Source organism: Equus caballus, chromosome 24 (assembly GCF_041296265.1).
Source record: "Equus caballus isolate H_3958 breed thoroughbred chromosome 24, TB-T2T, whole genome shotgun sequence".
NCBI lineage: Eukaryota > Metazoa > Chordata > Mammalia > Perissodactyla > Equidae > Equus > Equus caballus.
Window position 1 is genome coordinate 59,881,850 of NC_091707.1, and position 27,891 is coordinate 59,909,740.

Below are 27,891 nucleotides of genomic sequence, written 5' to 3' on the forward strand. Positions count from 1 at the left end.
TGTTGGGGGCATGGCTGACATCCGTTCACCAGAGCACCGACCACACTTGGGGCTCGCTCTGTGTGCTTGGGGGGCACAGGGAGCCACAGGAACCCGTTCTCTCAGAGTTAACTTTCTAGGTGAGGAGAAAGAAATAACCAACCGGTATCATGAGTAAGCAGAATGTGCCAGAAGGGGCTGAGCAGAAACCTCAGCAGGGGAAGGGCTGAAGGCAGGGGCTGTGCTGTGACTTTATTTAGGGCAGTTGGGGTGGGCTCCACACAAAGACTTGAGGGGGTGAGGGAGGTGCCTCGAGGTTCTCAGAAGGGGACAGCCCGGGCTGAGGCTCTGCTCAGAGAAGGGAGTGGTGGGGGCGCAGGGACAGGAGGCTCAAGGGGCGGAGCTGGACTGGCCAGGGGAGGGATGGGCTTAACAGTGACTCCTGCCCCTGGTCCTGGGTGGGGAAGACCCCCCATGGCGCGTGTCTGCCATGCTTGCCTCCCTGCCACGTGACTGCTCCTCACTTGGCAGAGTGAGAAAAGACTGTGCAGTGACCAGGGCCAGGTCCAGACTCTCGCCTGCTGCCAGGGACTCGGGGCGACAGCAGGTGGCCAATAGTGACCGAGCGTGGACAGGGCCAGGTCTCCTCCAAGCCCCTTTGGGCGTCACTTCATTCACTCCTCGTCCCACTCCACGTGAGGGCTGCGCTTTCCCCCACGGAGAGAATGGCCTCATGGGGAGGTTGGGGGTCTTCTCTAGGTTGTGCAGACAGTAAGATGTGGCATGGGACACACAAGAGCTGTTTGCACTCTCACCCTGAGGCCATCTTCTAATGTGTGCATGTGTGCATGATCACATGTGCGTTTGCTTACCTGTGTGCACATGTGTGAGTCCATGTGTGTGCCTGCAGCCCAGCACATATGTACCACGTGCATGTGTACACACACCTTTGCACTTGCATGTGTTTGTGCATGTGTGTGTATTCTGTGGTTGCAGAGGTGTGGTTGCATATGTACGTGTACCTGCATGCATATGTGTGTACATCTATGCATGTGTGCACACGCGTATGTGCACGAGTGAGCTGTGTATGTGTGTGCATGTATGCATGTGTGTATGCTGCCTGTGTGAGCGCACACATGGGTGTTTGCCGTGGGGAGTAGGGCCTCTCAGTCCATTCCCTTCAGTGCAGAAAGGCTGTCAGCTTTTCTCACAGTGGCAGCTCCCTGCTCTGTGCCATGCCACCACCAGCACCCCAATCCTGTGTGTGTGAATTCTGTGACATTTGCCCTCGGTCCCCTGGGTCCTCTGTCCCGGGGCAGATCTAGATGGCTGGGACAGAGACACAGGAGGCAGGTGAAATGAGCCAAAGCGTGTTTATGGGGCCTGCCAGAGTGGCGGGAAGGCCAGGGGGCTGCAGTCAGGACCACTGGCTCTGGGGGAAGCACAGGCCTAGGCCGGTGGAGACCTGCTGCCCTGCCCCGTGGCCCCTCCTCCCGGGTCGAGTGCTGGGCGGTGCGGTGGGTGGAGGTGAGCCGGGCCGGGAGGAGGTGGGGCGGGAGCGCCTCCCCAGGCAGGGCGGAGTTGGAGGCCAGCTGCCCTCCGGCAGCGATGGACGGCACGCAGGCCAAGCTTCCCTTCTGTGCAGTTCAGGGCGTCCACTGTCCGGCGGGGCTATTTCACCTGCAGCAAGAGCCCAGGGGTCAGGGAGGTGCCGGCAGCCAGAGGGGTCAGCGGAGGGACAGTGAGGACCAGGGTCCCCGGAGAACACGGCATGGCCGGGGGCAGGGCCTCGCTTCTGTTCTCCGAGGACTGGGCCCGGGCTCCTGTGTGTAAGTCCTGTCTGCCCAGCCGAGCCAGGGATCCGACCCTCCCTGTCCCCCGTGAGCGGGTGTGAAGCGCCTCTTCTCCAGGAGGGCTGTGGGTAGAGGGCAGGGCGCAGCCCTACGTCTAAGGGCGGAGAGGCGGCTCCCACCAACGGCCCTGCACGCTCCTCCCAGCTCCCCTCGCGCACCCTGGGCAGATTCCAGCATCCCTGGAAAGGCATCTCATGCCCCCAGCCCTGGACACGGGGGCGCTGGCTGCTTGGTGAGCGAGCGGCACAGCCCGGCCTGCCCGGGTCCCTGCCCCTCACCTTGATGAAGGTGACAAAGCCACTGTACAGCAGGGTGATGAGGAAGAGGGCCATGAACGTGAGCCACAGGCTGCCGGCATCGTCCAGGTCCGCATAGTCATCGCTGTTCTCATCCTTGCTCTCTGGGGTCATGGCCAGACCTGGGAAGGATGGGCTCTGGGTGAGATGGTCCAGCCTTGCCCTGCACAGCACGCATGGGCAGCTAAGGCCAGGCGACTCTCATCTGCCCCATTGAACGCCAACCCCCCTGCCTGCCCATAGTCACTTGACAAGCATCTGCAAACTGCCTTCTCCAGGTTGGGCGTGCACTGGGCGCTGGGGCTCACAGGTCATAGCAGGAGTGGGACAGACGGATGGGAACCAAACACTCCTGCTCGTGAGTCAACACATCAGCCTGACAAGGGTACGAGGGAGGAGGGTGGCATTTAAGCTGATGTAGACACACAGGGACCGGCCCAGGCAGGCTGACCAGCGAGGGCCTCCCTCAGAAGTGGCTGCTGTGATGAGGTGTGAAAGATGAGATGGTACCAACCTGACAAAGAGAGGAGGGAACAGCATTCTAAGCAGAAGGAACAGCAGGCACGAAAGCCCTGTCTGGGGAGAAAGCCTGACCGCAGGAGGGCAGAGGGGCGCCCAGTGTGGTTGGAGAGGAGAGCTCAGGGTATGTGGCGGGGGAGGAGGCCAGAGAGCGTCCAGGCCCTGCTGGAGGTTTTATCCTGGGAACAATAGGGAGCCATGGAAGGGCTTTAAGCAGGGGCATGTTATGACCAAATTTGGGTATCAAAAAAGTCATTCCTGCTGCAGGTGGAGTGAGGGGACCAAGGCAAGATGGGAGGGAATCGGGAGTGTCCAGACCCAGGGGAGCACACTTCTGTGGAGAACCTGTGGGCAGGCCAGAGGTCTTCAAGTTCTGGGACCCATCACTCGTCAGAGCATTTCCCAGTTGTTCAAGCTTTCACGGAGGCCCCATGTGTGCTTGAGCAGGGCCACTGACCCTGGGGGCTGTGGGTGCCGCCGGCCCAGGAAGGAAGTGCAGACATTGCATGAGCACCACACACATTTACGGCCATCTGTTGAATCTAATAATAAAAAATTGGTACATTGCTTTTTCTATTCATTTCATTTTTCTCACAATTAAATTCTACTGTATTCTACAAAGGTATTGGTCCATGATGAATCAGAAATTAAAACAAAATCAACAGTCCTTTGCCACGGAGAATTTGAGAAAGCCTGTTCCAGACACTTGGAATGGGATGGTGAATGGTCTGGGGGTCAGTCAGATAGCCAAACACGATGACGGTCCTGCCTGGACAGAGCTCCATACGGTGCTCCCTCCATCAGGTGTGCCGGATCCCGGTGACCCAGCCCTGGGGGTCAAGGACGTCTTCTCAGACTCATGGGAGAGTTTGTGGGGTGTGAATGACAGGCAGAGTTGGCTGCATGAGGAGATGGGAAAGGTCCTCCAGCAGGAGGAACAGCCTTGAGAAGAGCTGCAGGAGAGAGAAGTTGTGCCTCGTTGGCGTCCTCACTCACAGCGCGGCAGAACAGGTCAGTGGACAGTCCATCTGGTACGGCCGGAAATGCTGCGACAGGACCTGCAATTTCTCCATAGGGCAAAAGGAAGCCATGGACACGGAATTTCAGCTGGGGTTGACACGATGGGAATTGCTTTTCATTCCAACCTCTGTCACTTCTGGATCTAATTCTATTTGCCGTTCTTTGTCTTGATTATGGATGAAAGATTTTGCTTCTTTGCATATCTCACAATTTTTTATTGTGTGCTGGACATTGTGAACAAACAGACAAGAGAGCTTAGAGTAGGATGTACGTGCATAGCTTCCACGGAGCAGGCACACCCTGTCCTCTGCCTGGCAGGGAGGGTGGGGGCTGGTCTCGTGTTCGAAGCAGGATAGAGCTTGGCGGGGTGGCAGACAGTTGGCCGAAGGCTCTAAATGCTTGGGTGTGGTCTGGTCTTTCCCTTTGCTGGGGCTTCCGGATCATGGCCTCATGCATGGCTGGAAGTCTCCTGCGGCTGTCCAGCTCTGCTCCCACTGCTGCTCCCATGGCTGGGTCCTGTGTGGGGAGTCGGTGGGTGGAGGGGACGTGTGGGGCTCATCCACGCCCCCTCCCTCAGGCCGTCTGAGCAGACACAAAAATCTTGGCTGACCCCCTCATGTCTCTCTCTTCTCTTGGGCACCCCTGCCTCTGTCTGCCTGTGCCCGGGGGGGGGGGGGGGGATAAAGTGGCCAACAATCTCTTCTCGCCTAGGCCTTTAGGTCATTTGGACTTCTCCCAGTCCTCAGCTCTCCAGTGGCTTTAAATAAACATGATTTTTAAAGTTTATTTGGTGTCATCCTTTCGTTACCCATGCACGATGGGTCTTTCTTTCCTTCTACATCCCAATTGGAAGCAGAACCTGATGCGTGTTTACAAGATCACCTTGGCCACTGAGGAAGGATGGGCTGGAGGGGACAAAGCTGGCAGCGAGGCTATTGTGACCACTGCGGGAGGGACGAGGGTCAGCAGAAGAAGCGGGAAGATTCTAGGTGTTCAGGAGTTGAAGGGTCACTGGCCACAAGGATGGCTGGAGGGGCGAGGTCCCTGGGCTCTGTCCATGGGTCTGGGCAGATGCAGCCCTCCCAGGAGAAGGGCAGCACGGGGTTTGCAGCAGTAGGGAGGGGCCGAGCTGAGGCCGAGGAGCAGGATGGGGTCAGGAGGGAGGGGGGCTCCTGGGAGGCAGCCTTCCAGGTGTGGTGACAAGAACGATGACCACAGGGGCCTGCCAGCTGCTGCAGGCGGCCCACCTGCCAGACCTGTGCTAAGCACATGGCAAACATTACCTTGTTTGGGAAGAGGGGCATGAGAGGGAGGGAGAGGCCAGTGGAAGCAGGACAGGGAGAACCTGGGGGTCGTTTGAGGAATGCAACCAGGACCCCTGGGGGAGGCAAAGCCTCAACTGCAGGGGACAGGGCCTGGGGGAGGGAGAGGCTGTGATCCAGCCAGGGGGGCAGCTGGGGGGTAGGGAGAAGTTCCAGCTGTCCCCCACCCAGCTAGAGGAGCTGTCCAGGCAGGGAGGCCCAGCTGCCTTCTTGAGCCTGTCCTCATGGCTCAGCCCTGGGGAGCAGGGCTGGTGAGGGGCGTGGCCTCCTGGAGGAGGGCTTTCTTCCTCTTCATGCCCAGAGGAGCCCTGGGGACCAGGCCAGGCCTCCTGCAGCCTCTGCCGCCAGCCTGTCTCCAGAGTGCACGGCCCAGGCAGGTGGACAAGGCTCTGGAGGCCTTGAGGCCACGCCGGGGACAGGACTCATCTCCTGAAAGCTGTGGCTGCGTGCAGCTTTGGGCGCAGGGCAAGGGCCGTGCTGGGTGCCGGGAGGTGGGCCGATCCTCTGGCTCGCACACTCCTGCACACCCCTGCCCCTCTCCACACATGCTCACATGCATGGGCTCCTGGAGAGGCCCGGCTGAGCACCTCCCAGCCCCGACTCATTCTGGCCATGGCCACGGCAGCCACAGATGCCACAGGCCTGTGGAGGGCCAGTGTGTGGATCCAGGCGGCCATGCCCCAGCCCGTGCCTGACCCCTGGGCACCCCTGGTCTCTCAAAGCGCTGGGCACATGCCAGTGCTTGGGTGTCCCAGGCATGCACACCCCGTGGTCTGGAGCTCAGGGCTCTGTGCACGAGGGCCAATCAGCCTCCAGCCTTAGCCTTAGCCTTAGCTGGTCCAGCCTCACCTGCAACATGGGACCATGTGGTCTGTGCCTGGGGGTGGCCGGTCTGCTGGGTGTGGGGAGGAAGGTCAGCGAGGACCTGGCCCTCCAGAAGCCCTCGAGGGAGTGTCCTCCCCAGTCCCCCCACGGAAGGAAAGACGGACAGTGTCAGGAGGCCACTTCAATGACTGGGGAACCAACAGGCCTGAGAAGTATGAGCCGTGACAGATGGCCCAGCACAGACGGCACCCGGATGGGGAGGGGGCAATGCCCTGAAAACATTCTGTGGACAAGGGGCTCTGATACGCTGTGGGTAGCCAAGAGCTGGGGCTGGAACTTCAAGGGAGACTTGCTGAGGCAGAGGCAGGCGGGCAGGGGGCTGAGGAGTGGCTGCCTCTCTGGGGGACCCCTCTGGGGCCAGAGGGGATGCTGCCACCAGGATGCCCTCACTGTTGGCCCTCCTGTGTCAGACAGTGGGGTCAGTGCTGTTGTCTGGAAGTCTCCTCCACTCCTGAGAGAGGCCTGTGGCGGAAGCTGGGGCTGCCCACAAGGTCCCCGAGCCAGCAGCCCTGGCCCCATGGAGCCTGGCACAGTCTTCGCCCCCGCCCTGCCTCTTGCTGACTCGGGCCCCTACTAGGTATTTCTTCTGTTGACTCCCGCAGGGCGGCCTGGGGGCCTTGACTCCAGCTCACACTGGGCTACACCCCTTCCTGCCACTCCATGCCATCCTGCTGCCTGCCTGGCCCAGCGTGTCAACCACCATCCCATCAGGCTGTGCCGGGCAAGGAGGGGGCGCTGGTCTGGGTGCTGCTCCCTGACTGGGCAGCCTGGAGGCCTGGCAGAGGCCTTGGAGAGGAGGGTGAGCCCTGGACTCCCACTCTGAGCCCCCATCCCGGTGGGTCTCTGTCCCTCTCTCCCCTCTAGTCAGCGAGCGGTCAGGCCTCCGCTTCTGGGAGTATTGGCTTCCAAGGTGCTGACTGTGCTCCTGGACTGGTGGTGGTCTTGGGGCATGGGGAGGCAGCTGTCTGGGGTGACCACCCCCACGTCCACCCCAGAAGAGGCCCCTGTTCTGCGCCCAGCAACCAGGCATGTCTTCGTGGGAAACAGATGCTTTCTGGGCTCTGGCGGAGGCGACACCCACCTCCCCCCCGCTCCTGGGCCAGCACGTGGTGTGTGTACACAAGGTCAGGGGTTGAGCAGGGATGGGTGTTGGTCATCGGAAGCCTGGTGCTCCAGACACTGAGCAGGCTGGGTGGGGCAGACCCTTGGCCACAGTCCCCGCTGCCCAGCTCCTCCGGGAGGCTGCTCCTCCACCCCAGCTCTGGGGGACCGAAGCCCCTGTGCCTCTGTGTGACTCACCGCCAGTGTCCAGGCTCCAGCTGGTGTTGAGGAGCTGCCGGGAGGCCTCATGCCCAACCACACATGTGTAGGTGGCTGTCGGAGGGCCCGGGATGGTTGGGACCAGCAGGATACTCCAGGTCTGGAACGTGGTATTCCCAGGCTGGGCCGTGGGGCGTGCGGTGGCAAACCAAGAAGGGTCCACCTCGCGCTGGCCCTCCAGCCAGGTGAGGACGATCTCGGGGGGCGAGAAGCCGGACACCTTGCACTGGAGCCAGGAGGTGGCCCCGGGAGAGGTGTTCAGGCCCGGTGTGGTCAGGGCGTGGACAGTGAGGCTCCTGGGTGCAGAGGCAGCTGTGGGGAGAAGCTGGGTCATGCTCTGGCTGCTGGAGGCTGAGGTCCCAGCCCCATGGACCTCTCCTCGAGGGTGATGCCAGAGCAGTGGCTGGGCTGGGGTTGGGGTGCAAGGAGCCGAGGCTGCCCTGTCTCCCCTACCCGTCCTGGAGCCGGCCTCACCGTGTTCTTTCAGCCCCACCACCTCCATGCTGGACAGTAGGTTGGGGTAGCTCAGCTTGCAGGTGACGGAGGTCCCCATGGCCCATGAGGACCTGGGCAGGGCCAGGCGGCTGCTCCGGCTCTGGGAGCCATTGGTATGCTTCTCCAGCGGCCCGCTCTCCACGAACATCCCGTTGGATCGCTCGGACAGCTCCCAGGACAAGTGGGCGTCCTTCAGGTCATCCCCCACCACCAGGCAGGTGAAGGTGGCCTCTCCCTTGAGCCAGAGGCCCTGCAGGGGAGGGTGCAGCAGGTAGATACTGGGAGGGTGGGTGTGGTTCTGACACTCTGCCAGAGGAGAGGGGAAGATTGGTGGGATGAGTGGCCGTTCCTGGGCTGGGGCTGGGTCAGGGCTGGGGCGTGTTCTGGGGCTGGGTGAGTGATGCCTGTGGCATCGGGGTCAGGGGGTGGTGCTGTGTTCTTGGTCCCTGCCTGGCCCCAGGCCCGGCTGTTCTCCCCAGAGCAGACCCAGCCTCTGCTGCTTAGAAACGCTGTGCATGGGGGGCCTCCCGTCACCAGCTGGGGACTCGTTGGCAGGTCAGGTTTTCCCTGGTGCCACCGAGCCATTCTCCTTTCTCCCCTCACTCTGTGCCCCAAGGGACTGACCTTTGAGGGGGGTGTCCACTGGGATTCTCGGCTTCTGGGTTTCTGGCTGAGTGTGCCTGGTGGAGGGCTCTGCGGGGAGGTCAGAGGTGAGGCAGGGTCCCCTCCTGGCTCCACTGGTGGTCGGAGCTGTGGCCTCCTACGTGCCCTTCAGCCCCGGTCACCCTCTGGGGGTCCTGAGACCCACCCCCACCGCTTGAGCCCTTGGTCAGTGCTCTGTGAATGTGCCTTCAGGTGCTGGCAGGACCCTGACTGTCCACTTGGTGGCTGGGAGTGTCTGTGCTAAGCGTTCAAGGACCACCACTTCTATAGTTTAGGGTGTGAGCGGCCAGGGAGTCATCAGGCCACAGATTTGCAGCAGACAAGGGGTCGGCAAAATTGTTCTATACAGGGCCAGATAGTCAATATTTTAGGCTCTGCAGCTGCATAGGGTTTCCATCTTCCTCCTCCTCCTCCGCCTTCTCCGTCTGTCTAAAACTGGGAAGAGCATTTCTGCGTCATAGAAAACAGGCTCCGGGCTGCTCTGGCCTGTGGGCCGTGTGATAGCCTTGTGGCGTCGGGGTCAGTGCGGCTCTCCCAGGTGGAGCGGGGCAAGCCTGTTTGGAGGGCTCGGCTCATGGAGTCAGCATACCTCAGACATGCCCCACGAGGGACCGTCTTCCACTGGACGTCCGCCCGGCCTCAGAGCAAGGGGCCCAGCCTGTCTGCAGCGTCATCTTGGAGCACCTCCTGGGTGAGGCTGCCGGCCCCAGGATTTGGCTGCAGGCTTTGTGGTCAGGCCAAGCACCAACGCACTCAGGACGGGGAGCGACCAGTTGTACCCCTGCTAGAGGCTGGTCACACTCCACATCCTCATTGGAGGACTGACCTCTCTCTAGATTTGCTCGTCCCCTGTGTGTCCACCAGCCTACGTGGAGCCCGCAGGCTGGGAGTGTCTGGAGATGGGGAATGTCGTGTTTCTGGACATGGACAGCAGGAGCAGATTCTGGCCTAGGGTGTGGGCATCTTGACCAACAACCTGGGTGGGGGGGCCCCCACAAGGGTGCCAGGGCAGGCCACGGCTGCTGGCCCCTGGTTTGAGCTCCACCAGCACCCCAGAGGGCTGCGCCGGTATTGTCCAGCACACTCCCCCAGCCACGTCTGCTCATGTGGATGCTGCCCTGCTCAGAGGAGAGAGGACCCTCTTCCCGTGGCAGCAGACAGGGCTGGGTGTGACCCCGGGCCAGGCTTCCGCCACCGGGGGGGACCGCAGCTGGGTGGAGGCAGAGGTGGGGGCACCTTGTGGAGAAGGACTCCTGCTGTGGTGAGCCCCTGGGTCTGGCCCCCATGGCTCCCCGGCCTTCAGGGGGGACCCTATCTTCCGTAAGTGTCACAGGACTGAGTCTCACACTCCTGGCTGTTTTGGCAACATGTCCTCGTGTGAGGCCCCGTCACGTGCCCTTGGCCAGGGGAGTCCTGGTCTGGACCACGGGCCCTCCCCCGCCACTGTGCTCCTGTGGTGTGACCAGGGCAGGTCCCCTGTTCACAGGGCCTGGCACGTGGTCGGTGCTCAGTAGATGTCAGTTCAGTGTCCTGCCCTTCCTTAACCAGGGTGTGACTTCAAGACTCACAAGTGAAGTCATGGAGGGCTGCCTGAAGGAGGCAGCCTGAGGGCACGGCGGGCAGGAGGGGTCTGCTGGGATGAGGACTCCTCACCTGACTTCCTGAGAGTGGTGGGGGCTGGGGTGGGTTCCTTGGATGTCACAGGTAATGCCGAGGTCCTCTGAGGTGCCCAGGATGCTGAAATGAGAGAAGTAGTGGGCAGCCGAAGATCAGAAAGCCTTGTGGATGTAGGTGGAGAGACTGGGGGTGAGCAGGAGTGGGGAGCGGGATGGCGTGGGGGGAACAGGGCAGCACCCAGGCCCGCTCTCAGCCGCTGCCTTTTCTGAGCCTGCTGCCCTCTTGCACCCTGGGGACAGATTCCTCAAGGAAAGGATGTGAATGTTGGATTGACAGGGCAGCTGAAGGAGGGTGGGGCCTAGGGGAGGGGAGGCACTCTGAGGGGCTCCGTGGGCGCCCTGTGGCCCCGGTTCCTGCTTTGGTCCTTGGGTCAGGCCCTGGGTAGAAGGTGTCGGGGAGATGAGAGGGCCTTCCTCACAGATCTCAGGGCCACTCACCTGGCTCCTGGAAGGTCATCTTCTTCCGGAAGGAGGAGGCTTTGTGGTGAACTGTGCAGCTGTGTGAGCCAGGCTTCCACCAGGTGGTCAGGGAGAAGACATGGATGTACTCTTGTCCTTTCTTCATGGCCGGGAAGGTCCATGGCTTCTGGTTCTGCATCTCTGGCTCCCAAGTGACCTGCACCGGCTCTGGGAAGTAGCCCTTGACCAAGCAGGCCAGGCTCACAACGTCATCTTCCTTTGGGGCTTTGCACTCTGAGAACAGGGGGATTACCGCTGTATCTTCGAGGGACCCTGCAAGACAGACACAGCACGGGCTGTGAGCCTGGCAGCTCCTGAGGGTACAGGGGGACGGGGACTGGGGAGAGGCCTTGGGCGAGTGTGGCGGGAGGGGGGGCGGCTGGGCTGAGTGGCTGGTGCCCCCATGGTGCCCCTCCTGTCCCATGAGTAGACTAACTGCTCTCCCACTGCAGGGCCTGTGGCCGAGTCAGCACCAGGGCTGGTGCCGCCCAGACCCCTGAGAGGAGGTGGGGACACCCCAGTTGAGGGAGTGCTCTCAGTGACGGGCTGGGGCAGTGCGCCCCATGCCCAGGCCCCCAGCTCTGGCCCTCGGCCGCTCCTCAGCCGCCCCGCAGGGTAGGTGCAGTCCCTTCGCCGGTGGAGGAACCGTGTGGTGAGACTTCCCTGTGGTTCCCTGAGGAACGGGTGGATTGGACCCTCCTGTTCCAGGTGCCTCCCCCCAGGGGCTCTGCTGCTTGGGGCAGCCTGTGAGCACCTTGTCCTCACCGAGGCCTTTGTCTGTGTCCCCGGCCGTGGCGGATGGCTCCGTCAGCCTGGGTGGAATGGGTTGCACCCTGCAGGCCTCTGGGTCTGGGCCCCAGGTGTGGCAGGTCCCAGAATGGGTGACTCCCTAATGGGCTGTCTCCCAGCCTCCTCATCCTCTCCCTGGGGACCCGAGTGACCCAGGGCAGCTGAGTGACCGTGGGGTCCCTGATGGCACTGCTCCTTCTCAGCCTCACGGGCACCTTTTCTCCTGGCCCCTCAGCTCCTCCCGTGTCTCTCCAGCCTCTGGCCTGACTGCCCACTCTCTACTCTTCAGCCTGCCCTGTCCCTGATGGCCCCAGGGGGCAGAACCCACCGCCCCTCTCTCCCAAGCACCTGGCCAGGCTGCCCCCATCTTTTTCCCAGTCTTCTCCACAGGCATATCTCCCCTCCACTTCCTGGGTGGCCTTCTTGGCCCAGCTCAGAAGCCCTCGCCTGCAGGGAGCTGCCCTTGCTCCCTCCTTGTTGCCCTGCGGCCGTGAGCTGGCATGGCTCTTGGCTTCAGCCCCGCCAGGCCCCCTCCATGGCACTGTTGGAGAGATGTGGGCGTGGACGGCATCATAGGCTGAATTGTGTCCCCCCAAAATTCGTATGTCGAAGTCCTGAGCCCCAGGACCTCCGAAGGTGACCTTATTTGGAGACAAGGTCGTGGTGCATACAATTAGTAAGTTAAGATGAGGTCCTACTAGAGTAGGGTGGGCTCCAAATCCCGTATGACTGTGTCCTTCTAAAAGGCAGGTTTGGACACAGAGATGTACAGGCAGAACCACGTGAAGATGGAAGCGGAGATGGGAGTGATGCATCTATGAGTCAAGGAACGCCAAAGATTGCCAGCAACCGCCAGAAGCAGGGGCTGCAGAGGCCTGGGCCGGCTTCCCCCTCAGGGTGTCAGAGGGAGCCAGCCCTGTGACACCCTGACCTCGGACTCTGGCCTCCAGAACTAAGAGAGGACATCTGCGCTGTTTCAGCCGTCCAGGCCGTGGGACTTTGTTACGGCTGCCCATGCGAAACTAACACAGATTTTGGTACCAGGAGTGGGGTGTGATGTAACAGACACCTAGAAATGTGGAGGTGGTTTTAGAACTGGGTGACGGGTAGAGGCTGGAAGAGGTTTTTTTTTTGTTTTTTTTGGTGAGGAAGTCTGGCCCTGAGTTAACATCTGTTGCCAATCTTCCTCTATTTCGTATGTGGGATGCTGCCACAGCATGGCTTGATGAGCGGTATGTAGGTCTGAGCCCTAGATCTGAGCCTGTGGACCCCAGGCCACCGATGAGGAGTGCTCGAACTTAACCACCTGTGCCCCGGGTCTGCCTGTGGAAGAGTCTTGAGGTGCACGTTAGAGAAAGCCAAATTGTCTTGAAGACTGCTGGTAGGAGGATGGACATTAAGGGTGAGTCTGGCAAGGCCTCAGATGGAAATGAAGAATCTGTCATTGGAACCTGGAGGGGGCGATGCTTGTTCCAATTACCTTCAGACTTGGCTGAATTGTGTGCTACTGTTTTGTGCAAATGGGGCTTGCGAGCCAACTGTTGAAAGGGGCGGCCTCGCTTCTCCTTGCTGCTTGTAGCAGACGGTGGAAGGAGAGCGAGAAATGGAAGGAGGAACTATGAGGCAAGCAAAGAGCATTCAGAACTTGAAGATCTGAAAAACTCTCAGTCTATCCAGACAACAGGGCTGAGGGTGCGGCTGGACCCTCTTTTGCTAAAGACATTAGTTGTGTGACTCATGGATGCAATCGGCCACGTCGTCAGGAGCCAGGAATAGTGATGTGCTCATCCCGGGAAGAGCTGGAGGACCCTCTTGTCTGTTGGCTTGGACCCCCATGAGCTGCATGGGAGGCCAAGAGGGGTTTTGAGAATTTTACGCCAACAGGAACATGCCCACCTGGACTGAAATGGGCAAATGGGACGGAGGGGAGGAAGATTGACTGAGTGCAGAGCCCCAGGTGCAGAGGCTGGCGGGGCTGCCGCTGCCACAGTGGGCACAGAGGACTCAGGCCTCAGGGACACAGCTGCCACCCTGGCTGGCTCAAAGTGTGGGGCTGCTGTGCCAGGCCCCAAGGACAGAGCATTGAGCAAAAGAGGATCCTTCTTGAGCCTTAGAATGGAACGGGGTCTGTCCTGCTGCCTTCAGCATTGCTTGGAACTCGTGACACCTTTCTTCCTTCTGACTTCTCCCTCTTGGGATGGGAGAATGTCTACTCTGTGTCTGTCCCACCATCGTATTTTGGAGGCAGATAGCTTGTCTGATTTTATAGGTCCACAGCTGGAGAAGATTTTGTCCCAGGATCAGTCCTGCTGGAGTCTCACCTGTACCCGACACAGGTGGACTTAGATGAGATTTGGGGCTTTGATTTGGTGCCGGCATGGGTTAAGAGTTATAGGGGTGTTGGGATGGGGTATTTCACATGTGAGAACAACAGGAATTTTTAGGGACTAGAGGGCGGACTGTTATGGCTTGAATTGTATCCCCCCAATTTATATGTTGAAGTCCTAACCCCAGAATGTGACCTTATGTGGAAATAGGATCACCAAGGATGTAATTAGTGAGTCAAGACGAGGTCATAGTGGATCAGGTTGGGCCCCGACTCCAACACGACTCATGTCCTTATACAAAGGGGACTTTGGAGACAGACACACACAGGGAGACGTCACGTGAAGACACACGCAGAGGTCAGGGTGATCCTTGCACAAGCTCAGGAAGGCCAAGGGTTGCCGGCAGCCACCAGAAACTCAGAAAGAAGCATGGTGCTCATGCTCCCTGGCAGCCTCAGAAGGAGCCAGCCCTGCCGACACCTTTGACTTCCAGGCTCCAGAACTGTGAGACAGGAAGTCTGTTGTTGAAGCTTCTGGTCTGTGGTTCTTTGTTGTGACAGCCCTCGGACACTAACGCAGGTGTGTCCCACGGCCTGCATGAGAGTCCCGCAGTCTACAGCATGTGCCTTGTGCCACCTGGGGCCCCTCATCAGGTCTCCCCCAGCCTGTGAGGTTGAGCTCCCGCCAGATCCATTGCCAGATCCATTTAACCAGAACAGAGCCGAAGCCTAAGGCAGCCCACTCAGAGCCCAGGCTGGGGACGATTTCCCTTGGGACACACGTCCACTCCCAAATCTCTCTTGGACGTTCACCCCTTCAGGGCCAGGCCAACGCACAGGCCCCAGACACTGCATGACAGCTGGCCCTGCAAACTCCAGGCTGCTCTTCAGTACCCATACCCTGAAATTGCCCCCTCCTGGGGGTCCCGCTCAGAAGACCCGTCCTCGCCAGGTGCCATCACAGATTCCCCCTGCTTGGGTCTTTGGGATCTGCTGGATGCTCTTTGCCATCTCCCACTGCCCACCTCTACCCAGACCTTCGCTGGACTTCTCCATGACCTGTGGGCCACGTCCCGCTGTCTGCACTGTGACCGACCGAGCCCCTGACATGTGTCCCCACTTCCCCTTTGCACAGCTCCTGTCTCCAAGTGCTAATTTCCCACCCTGCAATCAGCTCCTGCCTCCTCGGAGTCTCCCTGCTCACCCTTGCTCCTGGGCATGGCTGCTGCGGCCCTTCCTTTTGGTGCAAATCACAGATGGACGGATGGACGGAGTCTTTCCCCTGAGCTCCTGCCTCTCCCATCATGTACGCTCCTAACTGGTTCACCGAAACTTCTTCTCCAACTTCCACACTCCTGTCACTGTCCGGCCCCAGGCTGAGGGGTGGGCTCCCCGGGCTCCTGCAAGCCACAGTCAGAGCACGCAGAGCCCAGCACTCCTCCTGATGCCCACCGGCCCACCCCACACACTGCGGAGGCTGAGTCAAGACCTGGAAGTGGCCGGGCTTGCTAGGAATGGCAATAAGGTGACTACACACCCTCTGGTACTCGCGGGGAAAAGACCCCTGCTGACAGCACACAGGGACCCCTGAGGCCCAGGCCTGGGCCTAACAATTCCCCATTGCATTAGGGAGACCAGGCCTGGAGTTCTCTCCAGCCCAGCCGTGTGCCTTCATCAGGCTGGACAAGCCCTGAGAGCCGGGTCCAGTGCGCGAGGCCCCTTTGGGGCACATCCCCAGGCAGGCGTGTGTGGAGCCAGGACTTGCTCTCCACCGCACCCTTTAGAACGAGTCTCACCCCTCGAGATGCTCACACAACACACAGGGAGTGCGGTTCGGGAAAAACACCTTCCAAGCAAGCCGTTTCACAAGACCCAATAGGCACATTTATTCAAGGCGACATGTGCATACATTGCAAAGCAATACTGGGGCAGAGCCCGCGGCTGCGGCTCCACACATGTCCATGGCCTCCGGTCTGTAGAGAGAAGCCTATGTCTTAGAGCTGGAAGCTGGAGGGCGACGTGGGGAGATTTAAGGGCAAGTCGACAGGCCACACAGGCCGGGGACCCCAGGCCCGACGATGGCAGCCCTCCTGGGTCCGTCTCTGGTCTCTCATGTCCTTTGTTGGTGGGTCATTTCACCTGCAGGCCACAGAGAGAGTGTGAGTTGCTTTCCCACCCTTGGGAATGAAGGTGGGTCACATGCAGCCTGGGGTCTCTGCCCTCCGCCCCTCCCGCCCCCGCCGGCCAGTCTACCTTGAACAGGGTGACCGTGGTGCTGTAGAAGAGGCTCAGGAGGAAGAGGACGATGAAGGTAGAGGCCATGGCCGACAGGTTCTCGAAGCCCTCCTCCTCGGCGCTGACCTCCCCCTCTGCAGGGGACACAGCAGAGCGGGGTCAGGCTCCAGGTGAGCACCAGCAAAGCCCACCCCGGGGGCCGCCTGTCATCCAAGCCCACCTGTGGCCCCTCGGCTGTGCTGCCCACGAGGAGGGCCAAGTGGGGTGGGGGCAGTGGAAGCAGGAGGGCGGGAGGGAGGGGGTGTGCAGAGTGGCGTCCAGGGCGTGCACAAGGCCTTCCTGACCCCGCAGGCCCCTGGGCACCTGCCTTGTGGGCCTGGGAACTCCTGGGCTCTGCCAGGAAGGGTCTAAGCCAGGCACGAGCTGGGCCCTGACAGCCCTATGTAGGGGCCAGGAGTGGGCGTGGGCTGGGGGATTCAGAGCTTGACCAAGGCTGAGCGGGGCAGTGACCCCGAGCACCTTGTGCTAGGATCCCCGGGGTGGCAGGGAATGTGGCAGAAGCAGCAACACAGACACACAGTGGTGCAGGTTGTGGCCGGGGCTGGGGTCAGAGGTGGGGACCCCAGGGTGTCCTGGACTCTTCTGATGAGGGGGTGGCCCAGCCAGGGCCCTTGGGGCTGGGAGGCAGGGAGTGGGAGGGGAGGAAAGCTGTGGTTTGGGGTGGGCAGTCGCCTGGCCAGTGAGGGGAGGCAGGCAGATGTCGGGGCCGAGGAGCCCCGCCTTGCTTTCTCAGGGGGACTCCTGCTCTCTCTCTTTCTTGGAGAGGACAGCACTTATGAGAGGCCATGTGGGCCCCTGGCCGGCTTGTCTGTCCCACTAGGACTCATGACTCTGGCACTGAGGGGTGAGACACCTGAGGCCCCAGGAGAGTGATGTTGGGATGCACAGACTGAGGACATTCAGTGGGATCTGCAGCCCTGCACAGATACGTCCCTGGGGGGACAGTGAAGTCTGTTGGGAGTGGGGGCCCCACTTGGGCCCTGCTCCCCTTCCTGCCATCGGGCTCTCTGCTCTAGGGCCGTCTCCTTTCCCACCATCTCCAGGGCAGAGTGTTTGTAGGAGCAGACTTTGCTCCAATGGGGGTCCCTGCAGCCTCCGACTGCAAGGAGGAGCCTCCAGGGCTGGCCTCCCTGCCTCTGGGCCAACATCCGGGCACTGCCTGCTCTGTCAGGAAACGCCTCAGCTCTGTTTGCAGCTGGGTGCCAGGGGTCTGCAGCCTTCGTCAACAGCATGGACTTGGAGGGGCACCCCTCCTGGACACGGTCCAGGGCTTCCCTCAGGAGCCATAGCTGGCAGGCCCCGTGTGGCTCTCTGAGCCCTTTGCCGTGGACCTGGGGATGGTGGCCCTGGTCAGAGTCCAGGCTGGGCTGGCCCATGGATGCATGTTCAAGCTGAGACAGAAGGACAGGCAGAGCCTTGGGCAGGAAGCCCTGCAGCCAGCACAGTGCAGAGAGAGAGACTGCCAGAGAGGGCAGGAACACCTGCCGAAGGGGCAGAGGGACTGCGGGCATGCAAGAGTTGGCATCCATGAGTGCATGTGTGCCTGTGTGTGTGTATGTGCCACATGTCTGTGTGTGCGTGCGTGTGAATGTGTGTATATCTGTGTCCATATGTCTGTGTGCCCATGTGTGTGCATGTCAGTGTGTGCCCATGTCTTGTCCACGCGAGAGTCCATGAGCAAGCATGTGTTCATGTGTGTCTGTAGGCGAGTGGCCACGTGCATGTGCCCATGTGTGTCTGCACATATGAGTGTGTGTCTGTATGTGTTCATGTGTGTGAGTGAAAACATGTCCATATATACATCTGTGTGGGTGTGTCTCTGTGTGTGCGCATGTCCATGTGCATGTGCGTGTCTCTGTGTGTATATATCTGTGTGTGTATGTCCATGTGCATGTGCGTCTGTGTCCATGTGCATCTGTATCTCTGTGTGCACATAATTCCATGTCTGTGTCTCTGTGTGTCCGTATGAATATGTGTGTTTCTGTGTGTACGTGTCCATGTCTGCGTATGTGTGTGTCCATGTGCATGTCTCTGTGTGTGACCATATGAATACGTGTGTCTCTATGTGGACATGTGTTCATGTCTGTGCATGCCTGTATATCCATGTGCATGTGTGTGCCTCTGTGTCCATAGGAATGTGTGTCTCTGTGTGTACATGTGTCCATGTCTGTGCATGTGTGCATATATTCATGTGTATCTCTGTGTGTGTGTGCATCCTTGTGCATTTATGTGCACATGTGTGCATGTGTATGTGTCTGTCCACATGCATCCCTGTCTCCATGTGTACACGTGTCCATGTCTGGGCATGTGTCCATGTGCCTGTGTGTCTATGTATGTGTATGTCCACATGTACGCATGTGTCTGTGTCTATGTGCATCTGTGTCTCTGTGTGTGCATGTCTGTGCAAGTGTCTGTGTGTGTGCATGTGAGCATGTGTGTGTTGCACACCCCTGAGCCCGTGTGGCCATGGAAGCAGCTAGAGGAGCGGTGAGCGTGGGCTCAGTCAGCAAGGAAGGCAGGGGCTTCCCAAGGCCGGTGGGGGGTGGGTGGGCGAGGCAGGGCGATTGGAGAGGGTGGTCTGCGGGGTGTGGGCAGCACAGCCGTGGCTCCGGCAGGCGAGAGCATTGCTCACTCAGGACCAGCATCTTTTGAATGGATCTTTTTATTTCTAATTTTTATAAAATGCAACACCTCACCCCATTGACATGGTTAGTCTGCATGCATGCACACACAGAGCGATGGGTCCCCCAGAGACTCCAGGTACCCCTGCGCAGGGTGGACCAGGTCAGTAGCAGGTGCTGGCCATGTCAGACATGACCAGGGACACGTTGTACAGGGTGGGTTTACCAGTGGACTTGTCCACGGTCCTCTCGGTCACCACGTGGGGCAGGGCCTCATGGCCCACGACGCAGGTGTATGTCTCCCCAGAGCTCCAGTCCTCCTCGCTCACGGTCAAGATGCTGTGGACGAAGTACAAGCCTGGGGCCTGGGGTTCAGGCATCGGGGCGCTGGTCACATACTTGTCGGAGGACAGGGGCTGCCCCTTCTGCAGCCACTGCACGAACACGTCCGGGGGTGAGAAGCCCTTCACCAGGCAGGTGACTGAGGCCGACTCCCGCAGGCTCAGCTGCTCCCGGGTGGGTGGCAGCACGTAGACGGAGGGCGGGTGCTTGGCAACTGCTGTGGAGGAGAGAGAGTGGTGAGCTCAGGTCGGGGGCCAGTGGGATTCGTCTCCCTACAATGGAGGAGCAGAGGGGTGCTCCCTGGCCCTGCCCGTGGCATCTCCAGACTCCCGGAGGCCATGGGAGAGTCCTGGGGGCAGAGGGAAGGGACAGGGAGAGCCTACCGTCGGGCCTGGAGATGGCCTGCTTCAGCGGGAAGGGCAGGTCTGTGTGGGTCACTGTGCATATGTAGTCGTCGCCCGACTCCCAGTCTTCCACGCAGATGGTGGCCTCGCCCAGGGCGCTGAAGGTGCCGTTGGGGTGGCTCTCAGAGATGTTGGTGTGGGTTTTCAGAATCTCACCATTCTGGCGGGTCCAGGAGATACTCAGGCTGTCATAGGTGCCCAGGTTTGTGACTTGGCAGGACAGCTTGGCCGACTTGGTGAGGAAGATGCCAGCAAAGGAGGGAGGGATGGCGAAGATTTTGATGGGGACAGGTGAATCTGGAGTCAGAGAGAGTGGGTTTGAGTGACTGGCTGAATGTGACATCAGGAGAAGGTATAGTTTTCCCCGAAGAGCAGGGACTGACTTTGCTGAGCCCTCCCGAGCCCCGGGGTCCTGCTGGAGGAGGACGCTGGGCCCCCATCTGACAGGTGACCCCTCCCTGACCTGCATGAGCCCCTCCCTGCCCTTGGCCGCTCTGGGAAGCCAAGGCTCGGGGAGCAGCTGGCCATGTCTGGGGTGGCATCTGCAGGCCTGAGTGGACACCTGTGTGTGGGGGGTCCCCACCCTGGAGGGGCTGCACTCGGGACAGGACCACTCACTGGGGCTGCACATGGACGACACGTTCTTCTGGAAGACCCCCTGTTGGTGTTCCACATGGCAAGTGAACACCTTCTGGTTGAGCCAGTCGCTCTCGGTGATGGTCAGCATGCTGGTGACTTTGTAGGTCACCGGCCAGGACTCTTTGTTCTGGGGCTGCACCTCTTCCGTGGTGAAGCCTGACTCCACGGGTTTTCCATCACGCAGCCAGGACACAGAGATCTCCTTGGGGCTGAAGCCCGTGGCCTGGCAGACGAGCCTGGATGTGCGCTGGCCAGGGCCGGTGAAGGCATCGCGTGGCGGGATGAAGACGGTCACATTTGGGGACTCGTCTTGGATGAGTACTGGAGACAGGGGACGAGGTGTTAGCCTGGTGCAGCCCCTCCCCGACTCCACCCATCCAGCCCCGGGGAGGAGGCCAGCTCTCACCTTGGGGCCTCACTTCCACTTTCTTGTTGCCGTTGGAGTGGTTGACAGTGCATACCAGGGGGACGTCCCCGGAGGGCAGGAGCACCTGGGAGCTGGCCGTGTACTTGCCCTCTCTCAGGACCGACGGGAAGTTCTTGATGTCCTGGGATCTGACTACAGTGTTGTTCTGGTAGTTCCAGGAGAAGGTGATGACGTTGGGTAGGAAGTCCCGGGCTAGGCAGCCCACAGCCACCAGGCTCTCATCAAGAGAGGGCCCACAGGAGACGAGGGGGAAGAGATCTGGGGTCATCGTACTCTCTGAAGACCCGAGAGAGGACAAAAGAGAAGGGGGGTGGGTGAGAAGGTGTCTTCTCGTGCTCTGCTGGTTGGTGTCAGACCAGCTTTCTCTAGCCCCATGGCACGGCCGCTGCCCCTCCAGGGCCCAGCCCTCTGCAGGCCTCCAGGCCTGGCCTGACATGGCCAACAGTGAGGTGTGTGGCTGAGGCGAGGCCCGGGGTCCTGGCATAAGCCTGCTGGGGGTGTGGGGAGGTTACTGTTGACCCCCGGCCTGCCGCAGGAGCCCAGCTCCGAGCTCGTCGGAGGACGAGGGGTGCTCCCTGTTGGAGCAGGAGGGTCTCGCTCCCCTCCGATAGCACGGCTGTGCCTGCACTCAGGGACCAGCTCTACCTTCCCTCTGAGACACTGGAGCTGCGGGGGGCATACTCAGCCCCAAGCACAGGGAGCCACTGGTGAGGCAGGCTTCCAGGGAGGAGAGAAGCCCCCCACCAGCCCAGCCCTCCCTGCCCCACCGCTCAGCCACACTGGAGCCCTGCCCATGTGTCTGGGGTTGGAAGGAGGATGTGTATGTGACGGTGGGACAGATGCCAACACAGCCTGACCCATCCTTAGCACGACCTGGTCACTGAGGTCAGCACAGTGCTGGCAAGCATGGTCCTGCATGGCCAGCTCAGCGCAACTAGACCCACACAGCCCAGACGAGGTCACTTGAGCCCAGAGTAGCTCTTCAAACTTGTTCCAGTCAAGTCAGTTCAGCTAGTCCATTTCTGCAGGACCCAGTTCAGCCTACCCTGGTTAACACAGCTCAACCCACCAAGCCAGATTCAGCCCGGCTCACCTCAGCTCATCACAGCCCAGCGCAGCCCAGCCCAGCTTGGCTCAGTCGATTTCAACCAGGTCAGCTGAGCTCAACCCAGCCTAGCCCAGCTCAGCACGGCTCAGCCCCATTCAGCCCTGTTTAGCCCCATTCAGCCCAGCTCAGCCAAGCCCAGCTCAGCCCAGCTCAGCCAGCTCACCTCAGCACATTACAGCTCAGCTCCGCTCAGCCCCGTTCAGCCCAGCTCAGCTTAGCTCGGCTTAGCTCAGCTCACCCTAGCTCAGCTGGTTCAGCCCAGCTCATCCTGGTTAGGCCCATATCAGCTCAGCCCAGCACAGCCCGTTCAACCTGGCTCAGCCCAGCTCAGCCTGGTTCAGTTCAGCTCAGCCAGCTCAGCCCAGCTCAGCCTGGTTACTCTAGCTCAGCCCAGCTCATCCCAGTTCTGCCCAGCTCAGCCCAGCTCAGCCCAGCTCAGCCAGCTCACCTCAGCACACTACAGCTCAGCTCCGCTCAGCCCCGCTCAGCTTAGCTCAGCTTAGCTCAGCTCACCCTAGCTCAGCTGGTTCAGCCCAGCTCATCCTGGTTAGGCCCCTATCAGCTCAGCCCAGCACAGCCCGTTCAACCTGGCTCAGCCCAGCTCAGCCTGGTTCAGTTCAGCTCAGCCAGCTCAGCCCAGCTCAGCCTGGTTACTCTAGCTCAGCCCAGCTCATCCCAGTTCTGCCCAGCTCAGCCCAGCTCAGCTCAGCTCAGCCCAGCTCAGCCTGGTTCAGCCCAGCTCACCCGGCTCAGCCAGCTCACTGCAGCTCAGCTCGGCTCAGCCCAGTTCAGCCCAGCTCAGCTCAGCCCAGCTCACCCTGGCTCAGTCAGTTCAGCCCAGCTCAGCCTGGCTAATCCCAGCTCAGCTCAGCCCAGCTCAGCTCGGTTCAGTTTGGCTCAGCCCAGCTCAGCTCAACCTAGTTCACCCCGGCTCAGCCTAGCTCACCCCAGCTTACCGGCTTAGCCAGCTCATCCTGGTTCAGCTAAGCTCAGCCCAGCTCAGCCAAGCTCAGCCCAGCCTGTTCAACCCAGCTCAGCCCAGCTCAGCCTGGCTCAACTTGGCTCACCCTGCCGCAGCCTGGCTCACCACAGCTCAGCCCAGCTCAGCCCAGCCTGGCCTAGCTCAGCTCAGCCCAGCTCACCCAGCTCACCCTGGCTCAGCCAGCTCAGCCTGGTTCCGCCCAGCTCAGCCAGCTTACTCTAGCTCAGCCCAGCTCATCCCACTTCTGCCCAGCTCAGCCCAGCTTACCCAGGTTCAGACTGGCTCAGCTCTGCTCAGCCTGGCTAACCCCAGCTCAGCTCAGTCCATTCAAACCGGCTCAGCCAGCTCAGCCCAACTCAGCTCACCTCAGCGCAGCTCACCCTAGCTCATCCCAGCTCAGCTCAGCCAGCTCAGCCCAGCTCACCCTGGCTCAGCCCAGCTCAGCTCAGCCCAGCTTACCCTAGCCCAGCTCAGCTCACCTCAGCCCAGCTCACCCCAGCTCAGCCGGCTCAGATCCGCCCGCACAGGCCACTTCAGCCCAGCTCAGCCAGCTCAGCCCGGCTCAGCCCAGCTCAGCTCGGCCCAGCTCGGCCCAGCTCAGCCCGGCTCAGCTCAGCCTAGCTCACCCCAGCTCACCCCAGCTCAGCTCGGCCCAGCTCGGCCCAGCTCAGCCCGGCTCAGCTCAGCCTAGCTCACCCCAGCTCAGCCCAGCTCACCCTAGCTCACCCCAGCTCAGCTCAGCCCAGCTCAGCCAGCTCAGCCCAGCTCACGCCGTAGCTCACCCTGGCTCAGCTCAGCCCAGCTCAGCTCACCTCAGCCCGGCTCACCCCGGCTCAGCCAGCTCGGCCCAGCTCAGCCCAGCTCGGCTCAGCTCAGCCCAGCTTGGCTCAGCTCAGCCAGCTCAGCTCACCCTGGTTCAGCCAGGCTCAGCTCAGCCTATTCAACCCAGCTCAGCCCGGCTCAGGCCGGCTCAGCCAGCTCAGCCAGCTCAGCCCAGCTCAGCCTGGCTCAGCCAGGTTCAGCTCAGCTCAGCTCAGCGCAGCTCAGCCCAGCTCAGCTCACCTCAGCCCAGCTCACCCCAGCTCAGCCGGCTCAGATCAGCCCGCACAGGCCAGCTCAGCGCAGCTCAGCCAGCTCAGCCCAGCTCAGCTCAGCCTAGCTCACCCCAGCCTAGCTCACCCCAGTTCAGCCCAGCTCACCCCAGCTCAGCTCAGCCAGCTCAGCCCAGCTCACCCCATAGCTCACCCTGGCTCAGCTCAGCCCAGCTCAGCTCACCTCAGCCCGGCTCAGCCCAGCTCAGCCAACTCAGCCCAGCTCAGTCCGGCTCAGCCAGGTTCAGCTCAGCTCAGCTCAGCGCAGCTCAGCCCAGCTCAGCTCAGACCAGCTCAGCCCAGCTCACCCCGGCTCAGCTCAGCTCAGCTCATCTCAACCAGCTCAGCTCGGCTCAGCTCAACCCAGCTCAGCCTGGCTCAGCCCGGCTCAGCCCGGCTCACCCCGGCTCAGCCAGCTCAGCTCAACCAGCTCAGCCCAGCTCAGCTCGGCTCAGCTCAGCCTAGCTCAGCCCAGCTCAGCCCGGCTCAGCCCAGCTCGGCTCAGCTCAGCCAGCTCAGCTCACCCTGGTTCAGCCTGGCTCAGCTCAGCCTGTTCAACCCGGCTCAGCCTGGCTCAGCCAGCTCAGCCCAGCTCAGCCAGCTCAGCCCGGCTCAGCCCAGCTCAGCTCGGCCCAGCTCGGCCCAGCTCAGCCCGGCTCAGCTCAGCCTAGCTCACCCCAGCTCAGCCCAGCTCACCCTAGCTCACCCCAGCTCAGCTCAGCCCAGCTCAGCTCACCTCAGCCCGGCTCAGCCTGGCTCACCCCTGCTCAGCCAGCTCAGCCCAGCTCAGCTCAGCCCAGCCCAGCTCGGCTCAGCTCAGCCAGCTCAGCTCATCCTGGTTCAGCCTGGCTCAGCTCAGCCTATTCAACCCAGCTCAGCCCGGCTCAGGCCGGCTCAGCCAGCTCAGCCCAGCTCAGCCCGGCTCACCCCGGTTCAGCTCAGCTCAGCTCAGCGCAGCTCAGCCCAGCTCGGCTCAGCTCAGGCAGCTCAGCTCACCCTGGTTCAGCCTGGCTCAGCTCAGCCTGTTCAACCCGGCTCAGCCCGGCTCAGCCAGCTCAGCCCAGCTCAGCCGGCTCAGCCCGGCTCAGCCCAGCCCAGCTCGGCCCAGCTCAGCCCACTTCTGCCCAGCTCAGCCCAGCTTACCCAGGTTCAGACTGGCTCAGCTCTGCTCAGCCTGGCTAACCCCAGCTCAGCTCAGTCCATTCAAACCGGCTCAGCCAGCTCAGCCCAACTCAGCTCACCTCAGCGCAGCTCACCCTAGCTCATCCCAGCTCAGCTCAGCCAGCTCAGCCCAGCTCACCCTGGCTCAGCCCAGCTCAGCTCAGCCCAGCTTACCCTAGCCCAGCTCAGCTCACCTCAGCCCAGCTCACCCCAGCTCAGCCGGCTCAGATCCGCCCGCACAGGCCACTTCAGCCCAGCTCAGCCAGCTCAGCCCGGCTCAGCCCAGCTCAGCTCGGCCCAGCTCGGCCCAGCTCAGCCCGGCTCAGCTCAGCCTAGCTCACCCCAGCTCACCCCAGCTCAGCTCGGCCCAGCTCGGCCCAGCTCAGCCCGGCTCAGCTCAGCCTAGCTCACCCCAGCTCAGCCCAGCTCACCCTAGCTCACCCCAGCTCAGCTCAGCCCGGCTCAGCCAGCTCAGCCCGGCTCAGCCAGGTTCAGCTCAGCTCAGCTCAGCTCAGCCCAGCTCACCCCGGCTCAGCTCAGCTCAGCTCAACCAGCTCAGCTCGGCTCAGCTCAGCCCGGCTCAGCCAGCTCAGCCCAGCTCTGCTCAGCCCAGCTCAGCCCAGCTCAGCCCAGCTCAGCTCGGCTCGGCCCAGCTCATCCCGGCTCAGCCCGGCTCACCCCAGCTCAGCCCAGCTCGGCTCAGCCCCGCTCAGCCCGGCTCAGCCCAGCTCAGCTCAGCCCAGCTCAGCCAGCTCAGCTCACCCTGGTTCAGCCCGGCTCAGCTCAGCCTGTTCAACCCAGCTCAGCTCAGCTCAGCTCAACCAGCTCAGCCCGGCTCAGCCCGGCTCACCCCAGCTCAGCCCAGCTCGGCTCAGCCCGGCTCACCCCAGCTCAGCCCAGCTCGGCTCAGCCCTGCTCAGCCCAGCTCAGCTCAGGCCAGCTCAGCTCAGCCCAGCCCAGCTCAGCTCAGCCCAGCTCAGCCAGCTCAGCTCACCCTGGTTCAGCCTGGCTCAGCTCAGCCTGTTCAACCCAGCTTAGTTCGGCTCAGCTCGGCTCAGCCCGGCTCACCCTGGCTCAGCCCAGCTCAGGCAGCTCAGCTCAGCCCCGCTCAGCCCGGCTCAGCCCAGCTCAGCTCAGCCCAGCTCAGCCAGCTCAGCTCACCCTGGTTCAGCCTGGCTCAGCTCAGCCTGTTCAACCCAGCTCAGCCCGGCTCAGCCGGGCTCAGCCAGCTCAGCCCAGCTCAGCTCAGACCAGCTCAGCCCGGCTCAGCTCGGCTCAGCCCGGCTCACCCTGGCTCAGCCCAGCTCAGGCAGCTCAGCTCAGCCCAGCTGGGCTCAGAAAGCCCAGTTCAATCCCGCTGAGTTCAGCTCAGCTCAGTCCTGCTCTGGGCAGCCTGGTGCAGCCCTGTACAGTCCTGAAAGCCCGCTGGTCCTGCGTCTTATCAGGCATCCTGCACTCCTGGGCTCAGCCTCGATTCAGTTGCTTCCCGCTGCTCTCCTTGCTTTTCTCCACCCTTGGGCATCCCTTTTCGTCTGTCTCCTCTGGGCACCCCAAATCCTCGCTCCTCGACCCCAGTCTCAGCCTGCTTTTGGCTCCCAGAGATGTATCGATCACTACCACCCTTCAGCTACCTGGGTAAAATTCTTCCTGGCAACCCTAAACTCATTAAAACATGTTGTGAGGACTGAGGAGCATTTGCCATCATCAGAACGAAAAAGTCCTCCTTTGCTCTGGAGTCGGCAGCCTTGCTTCTGCACCGAGAAGAGCATTGGGGCTTTCCCCTCTCTGTGCCTTCACCCGCCTGGGCACATGCCCTTCGCCCGAATTCCTCCCTTCTGAATCTAAAGTAAGCCCCTGACTTTAACTACATTCCCTCTAGATAAGAATCATGAAAAATGACCAGGAAATGCATTTTGTCTGAATTTGCCACTTAGAATTCTGCTCTTCACCATAAAGCTCTTTAGAAGCTGTGCGCTACTTTCTCATGCACAATAATCTTCTAAAACCCAGAGTTGCCTTTAGAGCTTCAACAAAGACCACGTAAGCGGTGCTTGTCTATGTGAAGGCATTGGGAGCCCGATTGTCAAAAGTTAATAAATAAGGTGGCGGCTCCTCGCGCTTCTCTGAAGTGTTCTTTAGGGAAAGTTAAGTGTGAGTGACCCAGACAATGGCCACTCAAGGCATTCACACAAAGCAACCTCTGTCTTCACTGAGCCATTGTTAAAGGGCGAGTCCCCTTCAAGTAGAAGCAAAAACATCAAATAGAGACTTTCTAGGTCAGCGAATTTGGCAGCCGTGGCTACCTCTCTCTTACCGTCTCGGTGCCTGGTCACTGGAGACTCCCGTGGGGTCTTTGGCATGGAAGAATTCCTCCAAATCCATCCCAAACGGCTGATTCGTGACTAGCCGGCTGGCCTGGCGGCAGAAGCCACGACCACGCATTCCTGGCTCCAGGTGGTCCCAGGGACCCCCAGCCACGGCGGGCCTGGCGGGCGCCCTCTCAGACCCTCCACCGAGCTCCTTCAACTAAGTTGGGCCGATGCCTCAGAGCAGAAGCCGTCCTTCTGAAGGGCCCCTGAGTTCCCCCGGTTCGACGCCTGACTAGGTTTCCACTTAATCCACCAGCTAACATAACGGAAGCAATTTAATTGTTCAGTTAAGAATTTAACTGAAATAATTCAAGTTCATAATTTCAGTTAATAATTTAACTGAAACAACTCAAGACAATTATACACATTTCACCTGAAATTTGTCCTAAGGTGAATACTTGAAAAGTAGTCTTGAAAAATACTGAAACAAGGCAACTCTATCAGAATGTCAAAGTGTCTCTTAATCATGAAGAGAAAATCAGCTAACTCTAAATTTGTGAACACAGCCATCCTAAAAGCAATGCTTTGGGGCGTTGGAAATGGTTTCAGTTAAGTACCATTTGAAGGACTAACAATTAAAAAAAAGTTACAGGAATGCCTTGACAAACTGCCCCTAAAGCTGTTTAATTTCTTAAACACCTTGCTTTGAAAATGAATATGAATGAAAAGTTGATAAGCTAAGTTTGAACAAATTAAAACTCGGTAAGCTAAGACTGAGAAATTAAACTCAAACAGTTAAAAAAGGAAGCTTCTAGTTTCTCTCAGGGGTCTTCACCTTATTTTAGAAATGCAAATCAGCCAGGTGCTGTTTTGCTCGGTGGAACGCTTTCAGATCTCTGGGGCAAAACTA

The 27,891-nt window shown here is 60.4% G+C and overlaps 4 gene segments (V, D, J or C); all 4 read right to left on the reverse strand.

Moving 5' to 3' along the window:
- The window catches only part of LOC102149846 (immunoglobulin gamma-1 heavy chain-like), a 172,383-nt gene that overhangs the window by 142,472 nt on the left and 2,020 nt on the right, over window positions 1-27,891 (reverse strand).
- LOC102150085 (Ig gamma-2 chain C region-like) overlaps window positions 1-27,891 on the reverse strand; it is a 550,048-nt gene that overhangs the window by 43,908 nt on the left and 478,249 nt on the right.
- On the reverse strand, window positions 1,334-27,707 carry LOC138920576 (immunoglobulin heavy constant delta-like). The segment is given in 8 exon segments: window positions 1,334-1,659; window positions 2,111-2,250; window positions 7,174-7,506; window positions 7,669-7,939; window positions 8,314-8,382; window positions 10,006-10,089; window positions 10,467-10,760; window positions 26,987-27,707. Coding segments are annotated over 4 exon segments (651 nt in total).
- LOC100146538 (immunoglobulin heavy constant mu-like) overlaps window positions 15,464-27,891 on the reverse strand; it is a 95,806-nt gene continuing 83,378 nt past the window's right edge. The window contains 6 exon segments of the C gene segment in view: window positions 15,464-15,741; window positions 15,856-15,971; window positions 18,745-19,077; window positions 19,244-19,561; window positions 19,883-20,224; window positions 20,310-20,606. Of these exon segments, the coding sequence occupies window positions 15,733-15,741; window positions 15,856-15,971; window positions 18,745-19,077; window positions 19,244-19,561; window positions 19,883-20,224; window positions 20,310-20,606 (1,415 nt within the window).